This window comes from Pleurodeles waltl, chromosome 3_1, assembly GCF_031143425.1.
Source record: "Pleurodeles waltl isolate 20211129_DDA chromosome 3_1, aPleWal1.hap1.20221129, whole genome shotgun sequence".
In the NCBI taxonomy this organism is placed as follows: domain Eukaryota; kingdom Metazoa; phylum Chordata; class Amphibia; order Caudata; family Salamandridae; genus Pleurodeles; species Pleurodeles waltl.
The window spans coordinates 1733949554-1733970583 of NC_090440.1; the positions used below are offsets into that span (position 1 = coordinate 1733949554).

At 41.6% G+C, this 21030-nt stretch overlaps 1 protein-coding gene across 13 annotated transcripts in view; it reads left to right on the forward strand.

Moving 5' to 3' along the window:
* Window positions 1-21030, forward strand: part of IKZF2 (IKAROS family zinc finger 2) — a 165080-nt gene that overhangs the window by 133670 nt on the left and 10380 nt on the right. For all 13 annotated transcript variants that reach the window (XM_069225645.1, XM_069225640.1, XM_069225648.1 and 10 more), the window contains one exon: window positions 19825-19962. In XM_069225645.1, the coding sequence (XP_069081746.1) occupies window positions 19825-19962 (138 nt within the window). The remainder of the gene's footprint in view (window positions 1-19824; window positions 19963-21030) is intronic.

Consider the following 21030-nt stretch of genomic DNA (forward strand, 5'->3'; position numbering starts at 1 on the left):
TCTTTCCCGCTGGGCTGGCTGGCGGTCTGAAGGCGACCGCCCGCCAGCCCAGCGGGAAAGTCAGAATTACCGCCGCGGTCTTTCGACCGCGGAACGGTAACCTGACGGCGGGACTTTGGCGGGCGGCCTCCGCCGCCCGCCAAGGTCAGAATGAGGGCCATAGTGTCCTAAATATAACTTACAGAAATATTGCCTCATTGGAATTAATAATACAAAATCTACACCGATTGGAGCAACACTTTTGTAACAAAATGTAGACCACAATTTTCATCTCTGGCAATATTTCTGTTATCAGTATTCTGGCCCAGTCCCTTTCTGTGTCCTGCCCCCTAATACAGACGTAAAACATTTTAGGGCAGCAAATACTTTGCATGGGGAATGGAAGATGTGGGATTTTGACTGCTACTTCAAAAACTTATGGATTACGTTGCACATCCATATCAACCTGTTAAAATAGAATACATTATTTTAGACACATTTTCAAAAGAAAGTAGTAGGAAGGATCATAATCTCCCAGTTAGCTTAAATAAAGTAGATCCAGCTTAGCGCAGTGGTGAACCATGCTAACTGATGTCTTAGACATTGTCTACTTTGCCAATTAGACTTAGCCAAAAGCTCATCAAATCTTACTTTACCTACGCCAACAAAAAATGGGCCATGCATACACCAACATACAATGCTCACCTCCAATTTGATGTCAGACTGGCCTAGTGGTTAAATTGTCATCTGCGAATGCACGAGGTTTGTATTCTCACTTGATCGTATTCTGTGATCTTGTTAAATTGTTAAATTGTTATTTACATTTGCTGACAAAATAGGGAACTTTTGAGAAACAATGTAAGCACTAATATATTGTGCTATATTTACAAACATTTGACCTTATATAATATTAGTAACCTTTTGACCTCGCCAGTCTGCTGCCAGCAGTTGCAAGGGAGTGGCCTGGTTTCTTTTCTTATTTACTGTGAACATATAGGGAAGAGAGAGAAAAAAAATATGGCCAAGAGTGATTCAACAGGATCCACAAGGGATTAGAATAGAAGAGAAAAAAATCACACAGGGAGTGTTTGCCCGGCAGCATTCCTGGTGTGAAAGGTTGGATTCCACACCCTGTCTGTGCGTGCACACAGTTCCATCGCATGTCTTGGGAACCGTTCACAGCAGGTTTTCAGCTTCAAGTGACGCGAAGTGCGGGCTTGTGAGCGACCTAATGCCAGCCAACAGTTACACATTTGCACCCAAACTCGATGGAGTCTGCCGGACTGGCTAAAAATTCTGCGTGTTATTTATTATTAGTGTCTCAGAGTAATGCACTACCTTGTTGTGTGTGCAATACCTTGTGAAAAGCAATCTGCCCTCGAGGTCATGATAATCACAAGATTTACGTCAACTACTCAACTGTTCCCCTGTAAGAGGATGGGTCCCTCACTTCACCCAGATTTTCTTACTCTCACTCATCACCTTGGCAAGAGACTGAATGCATCCAATGGTTTAGTAAAAGCAGAGCCTATTGGGTGTTAGTAAGACTCTCTTGTCCGCTAAGGGTCCTCACTGCCACTATAGTGATACTGATTTTTAAGCGTACCCAAGGGTGTGGAAAGGTGCCAACCTAAATGAACACTGAGTGCGCCAGGAGTCTGGCGGTGCTTAAAGAGTGACACACAGAGACCTGTATAGCCTCTTAAGGAAGTTTGAACAATGATGTCTCGCAATTAAGTGATTACATGTCTTGTCTTTGTTTATGGGAACACAATAGGCAGAAGGGAGGGAAAGTAGTTTGAAAACAGAGCCTGCAGACAAGTGCTGGTGATAATGAAAAAGAAAACAACTGTTAAAAACCTTAGGAGAAATTTCCCTTCCCTAAGTAGATGACTAGGTCAGCGTGTCATCTATCACATGTGCGTAACACATGTATTTACATGTAACACATAATTTACATTTATGGAGTCAGATGCAGGTTACTCAGTCTTGGCCTCTAGCTTATCATAGTCAGTGCAGCATCCCATCCTGTTCTGTGCCACCTCTGCCAAGGGAGGTTGGTTATGCCTCTTAAAGCCTACTGCAAGGGGCTCTTCTTAAAGTGGTGGGTGTCAGTACAAACCAGAAGTAATATAGTTTGAGAATCATCACAAGCTTGCTTGATGTGCGTTCTATGGAGCCAAGGGAGCTGTCAAGACACAACACTTGGATATTTCAGAAAAACTAATTTGTCTCCATGTCAATCTGCAGTACTTGTGAAAGCCACCGTTTGAGACCAGATGTTACTTGGGGGTTTTGTTAGTATGATATTGGCCCAGTTTTACATAGATATGAGACAGGCTCAAAGTAGCGTAGGGTGATTGAGATCAGCAGGTCGGTATTGACTAACTAGGACATAATGAATTGTAATTCTGTTAAAATATTTGCATATGGTTAAGACAGCTAGTAGGCATGGGACTAAGTGCCAATACCGTGCTATTACCTGGGTTGAGTGAACCAGACAGACGCCCTTTAAACATAGGCAATAAGAAGATGGAATAATTAATTGTGAATGCCACACACTTACAGATTTAAGACTGTTGTGTGTGTTTAGTTACTCGTTTGATGTAATATAGTGTGGGCAGCTGGCACTCGCAGTTATGACCTTGAACATTAGTACACAAATGACTACCCTAGCAAAATAATACTTCACATTACCATCCAACATTCTTTTAAAGCTAGACCTATTAGCATTGTCAATGCTTGTTTTTGAGAAAGCTGTTACTTTTATACCTACAGAAACATTTTACTTTCTGCTTCAACCACAAAAACACAATGATCACAAACATTCTCGGCTTGTTCTGAATCTGAAAAGTTTGTAGGAGGATACGCAGGGATTCTCCTGTGAGTTTGTACTGCATTCAATGACACCATAAGCACAACAGCCAGGGCTGGCCTTAGCACTTGGGGCGCCCTGTGTGACAATGTTTGTTGGCGCCCCCCAGTGACCACTTCTGCTAAGGATTCCCTCACTACCACCCTTTACCAGTACCCCTCAATTCTCCACAACCACTCACTCTCTCAGATGTATTTAATTAGTTTTGTTTTGTCACTCATTTCAATTTAGGGTGACAGAGCACTTTATGTTACACACACATTACACAGAGACAATCAATCAAAAGTGTGCAAATCAGTGTATAAGAAATGTTACATAAGACAGAGCACTACAATATGTAGGAGTCAGATGTCATCCATACTGGTAGACTGTATAGTTAAGAGTGCTTGGTCTGGAGAAGCACAAACTCAGAATCTACAATGGAACGCCGTGGTTGGGGTTCTTTTTAATAATAATAACTGATTTATACCTAAATGAATGAAAGACTGGGGGAAACAAATAAGAGCCCTTCAATGTATACCTTACTGAAAGCATGCAGTTCTTTGATGACAGTTAATAGTTTACTGCTCTATATTGGATACTAACGTATAAGCTATAAGTAACAAAAGAACTTATCTGACAAAAGCAGTAGTCCACTGACCTACTTGCATTATATGCACTTAGTGATCTTCATGGTACATGCTGTTTGCAGGAGGCATATTAATCCCATACTCCACCTTAAAACTTCCACTAGAGAAACTCTGTACTCTCTCCAGGCAGAACATTAATCACAAGAGTTATCTTGACATTTTTATTGTTGCCTAAAAACTGTTGGAGGCAAGGAACTGCATTACGGGCTTTTAAAACTATAATGTATTTGCAAACACGGTGCCCTTCCTAAAGTTACCCCACGGTACGGTGGCACCTGTCGCACCGCCCTAGAGCTGGCCCCGACACCAGTGTAGTATGTACAACAGTGTTATGGAATGACTTTTGAACAAAACCACCTTCACGTGAACATGTAGAATGACTTCTCATCTGATCAACCCTTATCTGTTTGTTCAGTCTTGAAGCGAACCGAAAGTGAACCTCAGACATGCTGGTGACGGCTTTGTACCAACTACGTGTCTCAGTGTTTTTGGGACACTGACATTGATGTTTTACCTCTTGAAATTTGCTTTTATGATTGCAAACATCATCATACGAAAACAATTGAGTGTCTGTGGCATAGTGATGCCCTTGACTTCTCACACTGATGACTGGCAAAAATGCCTACTCTTGAGTGGGCCCTCAGGGGTTGCTCTTTAAAGGGAGCTTCGATAAACCAGTGCATTGCACTGAAAAGGACCATTATAAAATGAATATACAAGTTCAGCAAGGTACTAATTAGCACATAAAAACAGAGCAAATTGAGTGAAATGGAGGATGTGTTCAGTTCAAACAAGACCTAGATGGGTGGCAGAGTTCTATACATGGCGATCAGCAAGGGTGAAGCTATCAACAGAGCAACAGGTCCAGTGACACAAGGCCCCAGGGAGTTCGAGGGACTCATTAACACCCAGTTATAACTGTTTTTTAACTAGGAACCGAGAGGATGGGTGCCCATTTTCGTACATCATGGGTCAGGGAACTCTAGCCATGCCATTAGCAATGGGAAGGCCATACATGGTAATCCGAGAGGAGCAGGAGTTACAAGTCTCTCTGGAGCAGTAGAGAAGCCTCTGCCTGGCAACATTTAATTCCTGAATGCATGGACAATTTGGGGCTACGTGAAAGTTTCTGGCACTTTTTCAATGTTGGGGTTTGTCTATGAGGTTTTTGTACACTGCCAGTAAGCTTTTCTGTGCATTTTATGCCCTTCAAGGGAGGACAGGGTCGCACAGGACAATGTGGCGTTCCTCTATGTGGCATTAAACAGCCAAGCAGAGGATGGCAGGTCTTGGCAGGGCATCGATGTTTTTCATTCCTGCAGATCAAATCGACAATGAGCACGGACCTCGGGCATAGCCTATATGCTACCTCACGAGTTAAAAGACTATCACCGGATACCCTTTTGACATAGGGTAGACTGGTCTGTTTACGAGGTTTGTGCTATGCAGAAATATTAAATAGTCAGCAGGGTGAATTAATTGAGCAGGCAATGTTATTGAATACCATCTTTTCCAATCTTTAGAACCAAGCGGGTGTTTTCTGTCACCCAAAGATGCCTGAAACCCCTGCGGTATTTTAAGGTCTGGCCTCCCAGGCAGGCTGGGGACCTAAAAATCTATAAATACAGCCTTGAGGGAACGTGCTCCCTCAAAGGGCTTAGACTAACAAGCATAAAACTTTCACTCTCCTAAGGGGCGTGCCCTCTTCCTGACGGTTAAAAGAAATAAATGAGACAGGCCCCTAAACCGTAGTGCGAGTTTTGTATATATTTTCAGATATTCACGGGTTACCAGAAATTTTCTAAAGAAACGTTAATATCCGTGGGCCTGTCTCGGAAAAGCTAAGAAAGATATAGTGACCTGCTCTATTCTCCTAAGTCTTTAACTAGAGCACAGTAATGCACAATAATAGCACTATCTGTTGTATACAGACAGGCAGTCAAAACAGACAGATACAATGTGTAAAGCTCTATATACAAAAAAAGTGTTACAAAGAGAATTGTCAATGTCATTTGTTATATAAAGGTTATAATAACGGTGCTATAAAGTACATAGACACTATTCAGATGTATTGCTGAGAAACTGCCAAGGTAAAGTCAGGTGATCGCGCAAGCCAGCGGCAGCTCTACAATAATTTAATGTCTGTGTTTTTCAACAAGCCCCCTTGGTGCCTCGCCTGCCTAGATTGATTCACTCTGTTAGAAGCTGGCACCAAGCACTGTAAATTGTGCGTTGGCTCGCTTTTCACTTGTTCACCTACGGAGGCACAATGAGGCCTAATTGCTATTTTATGTAGCTTTAAATGCTTTTAATTGCTGAGTTTTGGGGTGTGGGAGAGGAATGCATGCTGGCGGTGCCATGCGCCTGTGGCTAGCTGCTGTCTTCAAATCCGTTTACAGCACAATTAAAGATTGCCAGGTAAGGCGCAGGTGTCAGGCGGCTGTGTTTTCTGCCCTGTAGGTATTTGTAGAGGAGATGGGTGTGACTGGAAAACAAGGAAAATTAAAATCTGTGTAAATGATTATCTGCTCTGCTGGCAGAAGGCTCGGGCTGCTGCTGTAACATACGCTGCCAGATTTGGAAGAGGGGTGCAGCACAAGTCAGAAGTCTGGGGTGTACCTAGGACAGTAAGAGAGCACGCAATTCATCAAGTGAGACGGGAAAACGCTGGAGTTATCACACCAGACGGGCTACTGGAGGACTGATGCCTCCACGGGCTGAGCGTGAAGGCCATGCACGGTCTCCCTAACATGGTTGTATACATACAAGGTTGTGGTTCAGATGGTGTCAATTCCTTCTTAGACTCGTGCACGTTTTATAAGCCCCCACGCTACCACTCCCTCAGTCAAGGGGGGGGAGGGCAGATGAGACTGTAAAAGAGGAGTGGAAAATACCACTGAATGCATGTCGGAGGGAATACAACATCTGTTTCACTTTTCTCTCATTTAATATGTATAACTGACCAAAACAGTGGGTTTTTCAGGTTATGCAATGGAGGCCAGGTGTCACGAAATTGGGACTTTCAGAATGATTTTCATAGTGAGATTCTCACTTTTACCATTTCTTTGCAAGAATAATTTATGCTGTGTGCTTTACCTTGGAGATGCCCATTGCCATGAGACATTTCTGCTCACTCCAACTCTCTCACCAGTAAAAGCTAGGCCGTCAGCATAAGCAAAGGAAAAGAAGTAGTTATGTAAGCTATGGGTAGTCCAGTAATCGGGATCTCTACAAGATTTTATGCATGGGTTTAAATAACACCTAAGATATGAATAGAATTAGGTTTCAAATGAAGGCACTGTAACATTTAAAGGGATGGGTGAGACATACCTCTAACTGCCAGGTATACCAATGATTGTTGTATAGTGAAAGGACATGCATTGTGTTTTTGTAATTATTAGTTTTCAATAAGGATAGATGTTACCACATGGTAAAGGGTAACCCTCAGGAAGATGACAGGATAATCCATGTGTGCACACATCTATAGTCATATGACCTCATAAGCCTTTGATTGCAAGATATTGGTATCTTATGCTAGTGGCTGAAGGGTTAGGAGAAGAACAGACCACTGCAGGTAATTCACATGCTAAAGATGCAATAACTCATATTGTTGTGGAACAAAGAGGCATATGTTGCGAATGAAAATATACATGTGTGATGCAGCTCAGACTGCTGAACTCTATGATGTTTTTCAACTGCACAGGGCATAGGTCTCTCAACCCCACTCAATACAATCTTGAAACCCAGGTCCCCAGCAGCATTTGCCAACTCATTACAATACACCATGGGTACTAGCAAACATTTTCCCAGGGGCCAAAAAGTTTGGTCTCTGACGCGCCTGGGGGGTCGCATTGATGCCAGGGCTGTGGCGGTCAAGTGGGGTGGCTCAGGGGATTGGTGAAAGGTAGGTGTAGGGGAAGCAAATGATATACATCTAGTGGCAGAAATTAACAATGGAAAACCAAAAAACCTGGAATGAATCCCGGCTTACCCACTTTTCCAAATTGTGTGATCCTAGGCATTGTTTAGTCTCACTTCAGTCGTTTTTCTGCATCATCATATTTAAGATGACCTCGAAATACATGATTCATGGTGTGCGCTGCACAAAATCTGCCTCTATGTTTGATTTAATAAACTATAATGTTAATGTATGATAGGAACCCAGGCCACCGATAAAGTGCACATACCAATTGACTGGCCTCTTCAATTTACTATTGGTTGTGTTCTCAGGATAAGGGAAACAATTAATGTTTCAAAATTTATGTTTCCAAATATATGTTTGAAAACTATCACTTTTAAAGGAATATATCTCAGTGCACTGATAAAATAAATTGTACTAAAGCAAAAAGGTTCTGCATGTCAACTAAATACACGTTTTTAATTTTAAAGACACTGTCTTAGTTTTACACTTGTGCTGCAAGATGTCTTTAAAAATGAAGGCGTGTCTAAAGTTAAGTGCAGGAGTCCCTAGTTACCGCCTTTCTTTAACACCAATTAAGTTTGAAATCAATGATTGTGTGTGTATTTAATATTTTTATTGTGAGTGCAGAGTCGAGCAAACAGCTGCCCAGTGCTCCTGTTGCCCAAGGGGCCGCATGTAAAGGTCAGAGGGGCTGCATGAGGCCCGCAGGCCGTACTTTAAGTATCCATGCAATACACCAATGAAGCTTTTACATATATGTTATTCTACATGTATATATCGTAGTCACATGTATACAATTGAATCATTTTAACACAGATGTGTCTAATTGTAACTGTTGTGAAAATCATTTTGCCTTTATCTCCCTCTTTGTGTGTGAAATGTGTGGCTGCAGATAGTTGAGACATCTTAGAGAGCTATTGGTTAGGCAGAGTTAATAAGTGGTGATCGCTTACACATCAAAACGCTCAAAGTAGATGTTCCAATGCTCACAAAACTTCAGCCCTCAAAATATATATTATCCTGTTGATGATATTGTATAGTAAAGTGAAAAACAAAAGTAGTGTAAAGTTGACATTTTGCACATATATAATATTTTATAATGTTATCTTTTATATGTATCTAGGTATGGAAAGAGAACCAAGGCAAAACGGCTTTTAAAAATAGTTTACATTGAAAATGCACCTTTTTCCTAGGTTTAAATTTTCACCGTCCATAGTAACTGTACTTTTGAACAGAGAAATGGTAGGAAGTGATGACAGAAGAGGAAGGAGAGAGAAAAAATCTGAACAGGCTTACTTACTGGGCAACCTTAACATACCATGCATCTTTCAATGCAACCGATCAAATTCTTTAGAGGTCTAAAGGACAGTTTATTCCAAGGGTGGGTAAAATGTCAGTACAATCTCTCACTTATCGCTCACTTACGTCACACATATGAACCTCTATAGGAGGGAAACTTTTTGTAGTCAGAAATGAAAATTATTGCGCTTTTCACTCCTCACATCTCCCTAACTTTATTTTCACACAAATGTTCACGCTTCAAATTCACCTTTTTAAGTTTCAGAACGATTAGGTGTACGTGCATTGGATGAATCACTGTAGCAAAATGCACTAATGAAGGTGAAAAATACAATTAGACCTTCAGTTCTCCAGATCGATGACTGAAAACTATTTGGGGCTCTTTTACAAGCCCTTTGTGCTGCAGTAGCCTTATATTTTTGGTGCTACGGCAGCACAAAACAGTCCCCCTCCCATGCCATATTTACAAACTGGTGCAATGTCACCATTGCACCAGTTGGTAAACCCTTGCACCACATTATATCTGTGCCAGGTATAATGTATGCAAGGGAGGCATTCTCCCGCAGGGATGCCCAAAAAAATGGCGCAATGAAATATACAAGATTTCACTGTGCCATTCTAGTGTCATTTTTTACGATGCTAGGCTTTTTTCAATGGCCCTCTCCGAGCTTTGGTGGACTAACATCAACATTTTTGATGCTAGTCCACTAAAGTGCCACAACTGCATCAAAAAGTTTGATGTATTTGTGCTATCGAGCACCAAGCTGGTACAACTGTAGAGCACAGTGGCATTTTGGTGACATTTGTGCTCATTGAGTTACAGCTTCAACTCCTGTAGACTAGACCATTAAGAAGACATTCAGTCCTGGTAAGGCAAATGTTTATCAATATTTTTCCAGGCATGTCATAACTATTTAAATAATTAGGTCTCAGGGCTATTACTGACTTGTATCTACAAATGGTACATGACCAATATTTCTGAAGAGTGTGTGATGGTAGGTAATTGATTTGAACGTGTCTATATGTGTATTCCTTGTTTTTCTCTTAAACACTTGGCTGCGGCAATGATCAATTCACTGTCGTCTTAATCTTTTTTTTTTGTTTTATGATACTACAGTATATGTGGCATACTGTATTTGTTTTCTGTTGCAAAATGCAGCTGACAGTTAAGCTGGTGTTTTTTCTGAAAACGTGTTTATGTTTTGTGGTAAGGCTACACCAACAATACCTTGACAATGATGTCAAGGCATAAAAGACATTTAGGAGGCTGTGCCTCACATAATTGCATTTTTTAGCCAGAGGTTCTCCAAAATCAGTGTATTACGTTGATTTACTGGTCACCAGTTTATTTGAGAAATACATTTCCGATTAGTGGATTAAAGTATTTATTTTTGTTAGGTTACAATAATGGATCTCGTGCCCCAGTACAGTGAACAGAGCACTAAAGAAAAAAATATATATTTCCTGTTCTTGACTCCTTTGAGAGCAACCATCCTCTCCTGATATTGGTGTCCTTTTTCATGGGCTGATCCAGAAAACTGCCATGTTCAACACTGCGATGGTGACCTCTTGAAACCCAGTGAAGCAACAGGAAATTGATGATACCTGTTGACTTCTACTCAAACATACTTTCTAAACACACCCGCAAGAGCTCGTACTAGAATCTCAGTTTGGAGGGAGAGTGATGATACAAGCCAGAATGCATTATTTGTTCTGTGGGTTTTGGCTGTTTAAGAAAATAATATAGGACAATTGATAATGTCTGTTGCAACAGCCCAGCAGCAGGGAAGAGCCTGTAAATGATTAAAAGCTGCTTTGCAGTAACAAATGTTGACTTCTTTCAACAGGTAGTAAGTAGCATTTTCTCAGCAATGAGTAAAATGTACAGAAAAACATCAAGTGGATGGTGCTTTGTGCTGAATAATCGTTGCAGGGGCAGATTGGTAAACAACGGAAATAGGAGCCCTGACAGGGAAAAGCAGCCAGAAAGTGCACAGTGCATACTCTAAATCTGACTAACAAAAATCTATGGTGCTCGTTGCACACCCATGTAAGGTCAGGTGCAGTGCCCTTGTATCCATAAATCTGCATCTACCTCTGGGCAGAAGGTATATCAACCACCCTTCAAATTCTTACATCCATTTGACTCACTAAAAAGTTATTCTTTATAGCAGCGTGGAAGGCAGCTGCCCCAACACTGGTACAGGTAAACAGGTCTTTGAGCCCCAAACTTAAACAAGTGTTGTGGATATACCTTATCCAGGGGATGTGCAGACCTTTGTCCAGTTTCAGGCAATCAGCAAGCACATCTCTGTTAAAAATGCTCAGGCTCCTAGATCAAATTCTCAGCCATAGGAGAATTGGTTGCAGCCTTATAAAATCGTTTATATACCCAATCCAATCCTCAGAGTGGCCAATAAATGAGCTGGTGCTACTGGGGAAAGAGAGTAGCCTTTTAATAAAACCATTCTCCAATACTTCTAGGCTCTGCTGATCTTTAATACCCCATAACCCAGCCCCATAAGAGGCAATGGCACAACATTTGGCTTTATAGAAGGCCGCAAGATCCTTAATCAGCTTCTGGCCTAATCTAGAGCCAAAATTGTGACAAGCCTTGGTAGTTTAGAAAAAGTAGCTGCTGTGAAGATCTTTAGGGATCCCCATGCTAAATGAGTGTCATAGGGAATACCTAGGTACAAAAACGAGGGCATCGTGCTAACCTTGTAGCCTAATAACTACAAAGGCGATGCTGACCTTTTTCTTTGCACCAAAAATCATAACGTGCATCTTGGTATGATTGACCCTCAGATCTATATTGGTCATAAACTGACAAAAACGGACCAGCAGGTATTGTAACCTGACTGCAGTCTTGCCATTAGGACAATATCATCGGCATAAATTAGCATAGGAATGCTGCAGTCACCTATAGGGGGGCTGTTGGCCCTGAGCTTCAGCAGATGTTCCTCCAGGCTGTTTATATGCAATGAAAATAGGAACAGTACCAAGAAACAGCCCTGGCGCATGCCTCTCAGCAAGTTAAAGGCTGAGGTAATCTCTCCACCCGGGCCAAATCTGATGCTGGCAGTGACCTCATTATGAAGTTCTCTCAGGAAATTGACAATGTATTGGTCGATCCCATGTAAATCAGAATACTCTAGAGCTTGGATCTGTTGACAGAATCAAAAGCAGTACTCAGGTCTATAAGTGTCAAGTACAGCTTTCCATTCCTAACCACTGTATGCTTACTTATAGACAGATATAAATTAAGAGACTGCTCCACAGTGCCTCGACCCGAGCGAAAGCCAAATTGAACCTCTAATAAAACCTGACACTCATCGGCCCAAGTCCGAAGGCAATCCAGGAAGATACATCCCATAACCTTGGCAAGTAGAACTAATCAAGATATGGGGCGGTAACACTGTGGATCGCCTTTAGAGCCCTTTTTAAATATTGGTACAATAATGACGTGGGACCAACTTTTGGGCAGGCCAGTTGCTAGGGCTAGATTAAGGACATTGGTTAAGAGCGGAGCCCGCAATGAGGTATTGGCCTTGAACATGTCTGAGGGTATCCCCTCTGGGCCTCGAGCACGCCTGGCCGGGCAGCTGGCTATCGCCATGAGTACCGCTCTCAGTTCTAGCTCAGGAGCAGCCAAAGGTGCTATAGGTAACAGAGGATATACAAGGGACCCCAAGGTTAGCCCAGCCTGTTTGTTGATGAAATGGTCTGAGCTCTCTATGGCAGGGCCCTCTTAAAGCTTTGTGAAGTGAGTGACCCAAAGGTCAGGAGGGATCACAGTATCAATAATGGAGCCATTGGATTTATCAAAGAAGTTACAGTTAACAACTGCACAGAATGCCTTCATGTTCCTTAGCTCACCTGCTTGTATTAACGAAAAGAAGGCTTCTTCTCTAATGGCAACCTTCTGAGCCTTGAGGGTGCTCTTATAAATGGATCTACAGCTTCTAACCACTTCCTGCTCTCTTGGTGTCCTCTTTAGGGAGCAAGCAACTGGCTATGTGCTTTAGTTTACTGGGCGGTTTGCTGCCTTGCTTAACTGTGAGCTGAAGCAGTCCATGGGCAGTACTGCAAATTTTGTTGAAACTCTCTGGGACCTCATCACCATTTCCCTGCTAAAAATCATCAGCTAGACATTTTAAAAAATCCAGAAGCAAAGAAGCCACAAGCTGAGTGAGAAAGATAGTTTTAGCAATCTTGTCCCAGCTCTTAATCACCCCACGGTTCCTAGAATGTAAAGGGGATGGAATAACTCATGACAGCTTTGCCAGCAAAAATCGAGGCATACAGTGAGAGAGCCAGCAGTCTATAATCACTCAGTGGAGACTCAGCAAGGCGGTAATCCAGCGTCCAATCCTGTTATGGCTATGAGGAAAGAATAAAGTCAATGTGACTCAGGTTCTCATAAGTAGGCATAGTAACTGGTTCTGTACTTCAGGAGTCAAAAGAAAAAAATAGATTACATTTAGTCAACAGAAATTTCAGTGCGACTCCTTGAGGACAATGAACACAGTGGGTAAAAGTGTCCCTTAAATTATCCATCAAGGAACAGACGCTAGTAGCATGGAATTGACCGAATCTCATGTTAAAGTCCCATAGTAGTATCACAGAACAATCCCCTTGAGTGTTTCTAATTAAATTATCTGTATCCTCGTACAGTGAGCTCAAAAAGTCAATGTTAGAAGTGTCAAACACATTGTTATACAGATTTAGCAATAACAAATTAATTGATTGACACTGGAGCAATAGCATCTGGTGGTGCACAGAACTACAGTTTGGCCACAATAGCTTGGCAGGAAAACTGAGGGAAATAAAGGTAACAAGGCACCCCTTGGCCCTGCCCAAAGGGTGTAAAATAAGTAGTTTACCCATCCATGAAGTTTGGGTCTGTAAGCAAGGTCTCTTGTAGGCAAATGACCGAAAAGCAGTCAATGAAGTTGATCCAGTCTTGCCTACCCAGCTTGTTTGCCAGCCCCGCAGCATTCCATGAGGCAATCAACATTGGTTGGGACCCATCATTTCCAGTACCCTGAAAGGGCCTAACTATGGCAAGCGAAGGAGGCGTATTGACATCTACAGGCTTGGGGGGCCGTGCTACGTCGTCAAGTTACAGATGACTTTAGAGGTCGCCACATCAGAGATTTCATCCAGCTGGTCCAGGTTTGAAATAGGAGCAAACCTGTTGGAGGTCGGAACAGGGTCTCTAGACAGCAGCAAAGTCGGTAAGCCTGGCTGTTATCTGTAGAATAGCCCAATGGAAGAGCCTCAATTACAGCAGTGCGGCCCCCAGCAAAAATGTGCCCATTTAGAATAGAATATTTTTGTCATATCCAACCAAACACTACTACGTTTATGCTGCTGTGTATGTTATGTCATGAACGTAATGAATAAAATAAATGGAACATGAATCAGTTAATTTTTTATGATTGCAGTTGCCGAGCACTCCAGCCCCAGCACATAACAAATCACGCACTGCAATCAGCCACCATATACAAACACAATATTGCTCACATTGAGTGAACACAATATTTAACCATGTACTGTAAGGCAACAAGACATGAGGATGACTATTTGTCCATACTTAATCCTTTTAAATCAGATTAACTATTTAAGGATTTAAGGCACACGTGAAAAAATCTTGACTAACTTCACAAGCAAGACCAATCCAGAGACAATAGAGAACACTAATTATAGCAAGAGACCTTTAATAGTTTCTGCTTCTGATTTGAGGCATCTTTTAGGGGCAGCAAAGCGGCACAATTCTCCCTAAAGACAGGGTTTATGTTGTGATGCGATGGCTGCTAGACTAACATAGGGAAGCTTGGGCTTGAAGGTAGGACACTGTTACGAAGCTTGTCTACTGGTAGGTTTTGTTTATTTATGTTTTGTGTGTATTCATTTAAGGGGTTTACATTACACAACCTGCCAATTTGAATCACCTCCGGGAGCTTTGAGTTGGCTTGCAGCCCGGCAATCATTCTAGATCGTAATTAAGTAAGTGCATTTTTAAGAAATTTAAAAAGAGAAAATATTATTTTCTCTTTTAGTGGCTTTCCTACATGTAAGCTCATTTTCAAACATTGGAGAATTACATGATTGTCGGATGAGATGGACGATTTAAACGTTAAAGCCAATAATCAAAAATGTGTTAGCCTAATAAAAATTTCGCCTTCACAAGATTTGACGGTATGTTTTTTATTGTGGTTTATGTTAACTGGTTTAGCAGGTGTCCAAAATGCAGGTGCAACCAAGGTTTGCCAGATTTAAAATCACGGTGGTGCATTTCTGCTGATAGATGGCATATGCAGCAAAAAATGACAGTCTGACATGTACCAGCAGAATTTTCCATAATACAAGGCCTGAAACACAGTAGGGGCAGCTTATTTGATCCATGCTGTCTTCGAGAAAGAGGACCATGGATGACGGTCTGTGTTGTAAAATATTTTGGTAGCTTGGGATTTGTGCCCTCACTCATGAGGCATGTAAGGATTTGTTAGCCAGTGTTGTATGCAGTTTGTATTGCAGCCACTTTTACGATACAGCTTTTATGCCTAGCTTTGCTTACAAGTGTGCAGTAACTTATATTAGAAGATTGGAATGTTGGGATCTCCATTGCAGACAATGGAGTGCTCTGGGCTTTCACTGGCTGGTAAAACCCCTCAGCGTCAACATTCCAATGTTCTCTTTGTTCACAGCAATAGCTGTGAACAAAGGCCGCACTGAGCACAAGGGGATTTTAATCCCCTCGGCCTCAATGAGGACTTTGTTTTATTTATTAGAACATTCTGCCCTCTACTGGCAGAATGCTCTAATAGCCTTAGAGCCCACAGTAGGGGCTCTACCGTCCATTAAAGGCACGCTCCCTTGTTAAAGGCCCGAGCCGAAGGGAGAGGCCCTTTAATGACCGGTAAAGCCCTCTAAGGCAGGCTCTAAGGCTATAGAATATGTTGCTGTACAGTGAGTTGCAGTTGATGTGGTGAAGGGTGATCACGAAGGTGTGCCCCTAGAATTTCGCGGTAGAAATCTCGATGGTACCAAATATCGTGGACACATTGTCAAAGAACAAAATATCAAAAGGTAACTACGTTTAGATTTTCTATTACTGATGTAACATATATGATCCTTGACAATAGATATATCTTCAGGGTGCATAGATATGGAGTTAAGAATAGCAAATCTATGCTGCCTCTATGTGCATTTACTTTTCGGTATTTTTTCTCTCCATATTCTTTACATGACAACAGTGTACCTAGATATTCCTAGTCGTGATATTCTGTAGTACAGTTATCAGTTAGTCTTTCTGCTTTTGTCTGTAATGAACGGTGGCATGGTTTTGGATCACTTTCACATGGCACATGAAGAATTCCACACTGCTGTAGATTCGTTTCCACATGATAATTCAGAAATTTCTACCTTTAATCAATTGAGCTGTAATGTGACCGAGGATGGACAGGAAAGAGCAACCATTAAATAATGGATGTTTTGAAGACAAGTCTCTTTGTCTGGCAGTGTGAAGTCTATATGGTGTATGTTATACCTGTCACACGTAATATTGAACTGAATTGCCTCAAAAGCCCACAAATGTCCATAAACAGTACTGTGCAAGACAAAAAAATGCATCTAAGTTAGGACTGCCCTTGAAAAGAAGGAAGAAATACACAATGTGGGAGACTGATTCATGGCAGGTGTTCAAGTCCATGGGCGGGGAGTAAAGTCCATCAGGAGAAAGGCCAAGTGGATCCTCCTTAGACAAGCACCTTCCTCACCCTGACGCTTTCTGACCTGTACCGTACGGGTGCCTTTAGTGTGTGCATTACCCCTCACACCCAGATCCAACATCAGCTGCCCATCCCACATCTGACAAAGAGCTCAACACAATATGTCTCTGGCACAAACCCTGCTGTTCTTGGCTCTGAGCTGGACTTTCCCATTTGTGTGTGTGTATTTTTATCACTAAAGTAAATACCGAGCAATGTTTTAGACATGCCAGCGCTGGGCAGGTTGCACGTTGTAGCAGGACTTTTACCTGCATTGTCCTCCAGACACCTGCTTCACCCCACTCCTGCTCAACATCCCGAGATGTGTTGATGAGTCACCCCGGCAGCGTTCCAGACTTTCCTGTTCCTCTGGATTCATGAAACGGGTTCTCACGTTCTGTGGTCCGACCCCTAAGTGTTGGTTTTTGTTAACTCTTTGCGGGAAAGTGAGTACTGTCCGTGACACCACATTGAAGGTTCAGAAGCATCGGCCAGTACTTATGAATCAAAAAGGTTTGCTGCTCACTTGCATGTTTGAATGATCCTGCCTAAAATGATTCCATTGCCAGAACCTAGAGATATTGGGCAGTCCAAAATAAGATTCAGGGGCTACATTGCATAGCACAAAATGTATACAGGGTAATTTTGCACTGCTCAATCAGTGCATAATGACATGCTGACTGATTTTAGCCTGTATAGGTTATGCTGAAAGTGATCTTGTTATTAGGCATGGTGCTAGCCAAAGTCTTTTCAATTTGGTTAAATGTGCTTTTTGAAGCTTTCTTCCAAAACTTTAAATCCACTAGTTTGTTGTGGTGTCATTCACATTTTTCTTCCTCCTACTACTGGATACAGCATAAGGCAAAGGTTCAGCCTGCTTCAGTCATTGGCTCATTTGACTCCGAATGAAGCCATTCTGCTCTTTCACAGGAAACACTTCAGCATACAAAGTAGTTCCCTTCAGTGCAAGAGACTAATATGGCTCTGTGTGCTTTTTGAGACAAAAAATATTTTTGCGTTTAGCAAACCTTTTTGTATATTGGCCAGGGCCCAGCTCCCTCGACAACAAAGTTTTATAAAAAAGCATGACAAATATAAAAGAAACATTGACAAAGTCAAAAGGCTGGCAGCCAATGACAAAGCTATTGGCTTGGACAATGCTTGCTTTTCCTTAGTTGAGGGTCTTTGATTCAAGTTCCTTATGATGTCCACTTCACCTTGTGTTGGAACATTTGAACTGTTCCTAGCAATTCGTTCTACGATGAGCAGATGGGAAGGAAGATTTAGGATGAAGGTGTTGAATGACCCCAAAATTTACATCGGGTGATTTCACTTTGTCCTAGCACACCATGTGTGAAATCGAACTAATAAGTTGCTGGTTCACACAATCTTGCAATAGCTGCAGTCCTATTCAAAGAACTAGCTTCTCTCTATAAGTGGAAGAATTGCTGCTTTGATATCAGAGAGCTACAGGTCCTCACGGAAGAGGTCAGAAGACCTTGTCGCAGACCAGTGTAGCTGGAAGGTGGGTAGAAGTTGGGAGAGTGTCATTTACATGACAGGCTCATTAAATGACACCTATTTTATTTCCTTAGTCCAGTTTGAACATAGGTGCCCTATGGCTTCCAAGTCATGTTTATCAAAAGAAACTCTGAGCCTGAAACTATCACATCTGTGGACAAATGTAGAGACTTGACTGGTCCAGGGACTTAAGCCACCTCAAATTTAATTATATATATAGCGCCTTACTCTATGCACAGTTGCATTTGAAATAGTTGAAGGTGTCTTGACTTCTAAATCTGTATACTTGGGAAGGCAGATTTAACAGTCGACCCACCTCGAACTTGAACAACCGAAAAATTTATAAATTCAACAAATCTCGAATTATACGTTTTGCTTAAACAGATTTACATGGCAGAATGAAAGAGCGCCACTCATTTTGATGTTGCTATCTCTGTGTTGCTCTTGAGGGTGGCAGGCTTGTCATTCCTGTTGGTGACAGATCCAAACAGCATGCCACAATTTGATGTTGAATTTGGTTATGTATCAGATTTCCCTTGGCACCATTACAATGGGATTCTATCAGACATCATCTAACAATGGAACATACGGTTTGCATTCTGTAACCCTTCTCCTGAGTTGAGTGAGACAAAAAGTTGAAAGAGTTCCTTGATAACTGGCAATCACCTGTGCATTGTGGCATAAAACGATAGGTGTGAGAGGTCACTGTAACCTAGGAACCTAGATTCTATGGGTGGAGTCACAATGGGCCAGACGTACAAAGCAGTTTTCTGGTTCGCAAATGGCACAATTCATAGAATTGGGCAGTTTGCGACTGGAAAAATGCTTATTCAAATGTACAAAATGCAAAATGTGATTCTATAACTTGTTACTAAATTATATTTTGCATTTGCGATTCGGTGTTTGGAAAGGGGCGCCCTAAACACGCCCCTTCCAAATACCGAATCAATGTAGTATGTATTACTGTTTTGCTACTAAAATACGGTTGCAAAACAATAATACTTTACCACCAGTTTAAAATTGATGGTAATTCATTTCTAAAGCAAAAAGTGCTTCCAAGGTGCCCCTTCACCTTTGAGAATATAAATATTTTTTTTAAGAGCAGGCAGTGGTCTCACGATCACTGGCTACTCTTAAAACTGAAACTTCAAGGTTTCATTTTTTTCTATTTAAATGCATCCTTTTTATTTCCTTTAGGGAAAACGGACTGCATTAAAAAAAAAAAAAAAAAAGATTGCTTTATTAAAAAGCAATCACAGACATGGTGCTCTGCTGATCTCAGCAGGTCACCATTCCTGTGATTGCTGTGGTTCCTAATGTGTCACAAATTGTGACCTAACACATTAATATTCATGCAGTAGGTCGATTTGAGACCCACAAGTAATTCCTAAATGAAACTCAATGAGTTTCATACATTAGGCATACTGATTACCTAATTGTAATTCAGAGAGAATCGCAAACAGGAAATCGGTAATCCTAATGTTTGTACATCTGGCCCAATGTCACCCATCCATATTTTCAGTTCTAACAGTTTAAGTTATCACCATTTCTCACACAACTGGTTATTATTCAATGCAACAACAGTCTATGTTCAGTAGTGTTTTCCAATTTTCTCTCAATTAAGTTGTAATGTTAAGGTACTTCTGAAAATAAATATTTTAATGACATACAGCTTACCTCCACAGAGTGCGGCACAATTTACAACTATTTTGTCATTACATTTCTTGCTCCTATTTCCACATTGGGCTTGTGGCAAGTAGGATTTTGGTGAATTTATTTTGGCCGACGCAACTCCTTTAATCTTGTTGTCTGTTTTCTTTACAGTGGGTAAGCCGCACAAATGCAATTACTGCGGTCGAAGCTACAAGCAACGCAGCTCCCTAGAGGAGCACAAGGAACGCTGTCACAACTACCTGCAGAACGTTGGCATGGAGGCATCTGGGACGGGCCTGACACACCATGGTAGGTGACCGGGGCTGTTGAGATCATGGTGGAGGTGCTCATACTTTAAACAATGGACTGGGGTGCAGCCTGCCTAAGTACCAGTGTCTGAGATTAACTCAAGCATTCCATCACCTTTTCTATACTTCACACTTCTCTTTCTAGCTTCACTCTGTCTTCTATTTGTATGGAACATTCCACTATTTCTTTGTGATGGCTGGTAACCTTTCAAACGTTGCCTCTACGTATTGTGGCTAAATGACAAAGAGCAAGTGTGCTGGGAATGCCAAATCTACTCAAGCTGAATAACAAGAGGAGAAAGAGAAGTTCTTCTCCTAGAGAAAGTTGTGTTCTAATGCAGCATGATGTGCATATTACACTCATTTAACAGTTATGTAATAATGTTCCCTACCCCCACCATATTCCAGACATGCCACACTGTGTCTGTTTCTGCCTTACATCAACCTTCCCATAATGTACTTATGCTCCCCCCACATCTTGTTTGAAAGCATGGGCATGAGTTGCCTATTTGGGAACATCCTCTCCGGTGTTTGTGGCATACTGAAACCTCTCAGCTTGACTAGAGTTATTGCTCTAATAATGAGCCGTATCTCTCTTAGATGATCTCAACATTGAACAGACCAATTACTGATATGTCACCATGATTTAAAATCATGACACTCTCTGTTTTCCACAATACCCTCCTCACACCTACCCATACTTGCTCTTTGCCATAAGTTTACCATGCACCTCTGGGCAATATGGACTTTTTGATTGTACAATATAGAGACAATTTGGATCTAATGGGCATTCTTTATAACTCTGAGCTTTCATTGGGCACTGCTTTGAGACGTAAATGGTAGGTCAATGCTAAAGATGTGATAAAGATGCTAGCTTCAGGCTTCATTCTGAGATTGCAAATTACCTCCAGGGCACTGGTGAAGAACCTATGAATATTGCACACATATTTGAATGAATAAATGAATGAATGAATATGCCTGTTCTATGGGACGTTCTTGGCACTAGTACCCAAAAGAAGAAGGGGACAAAACGTGAATACTATCAGCAAAAGGGGTATCTTCTGATAGC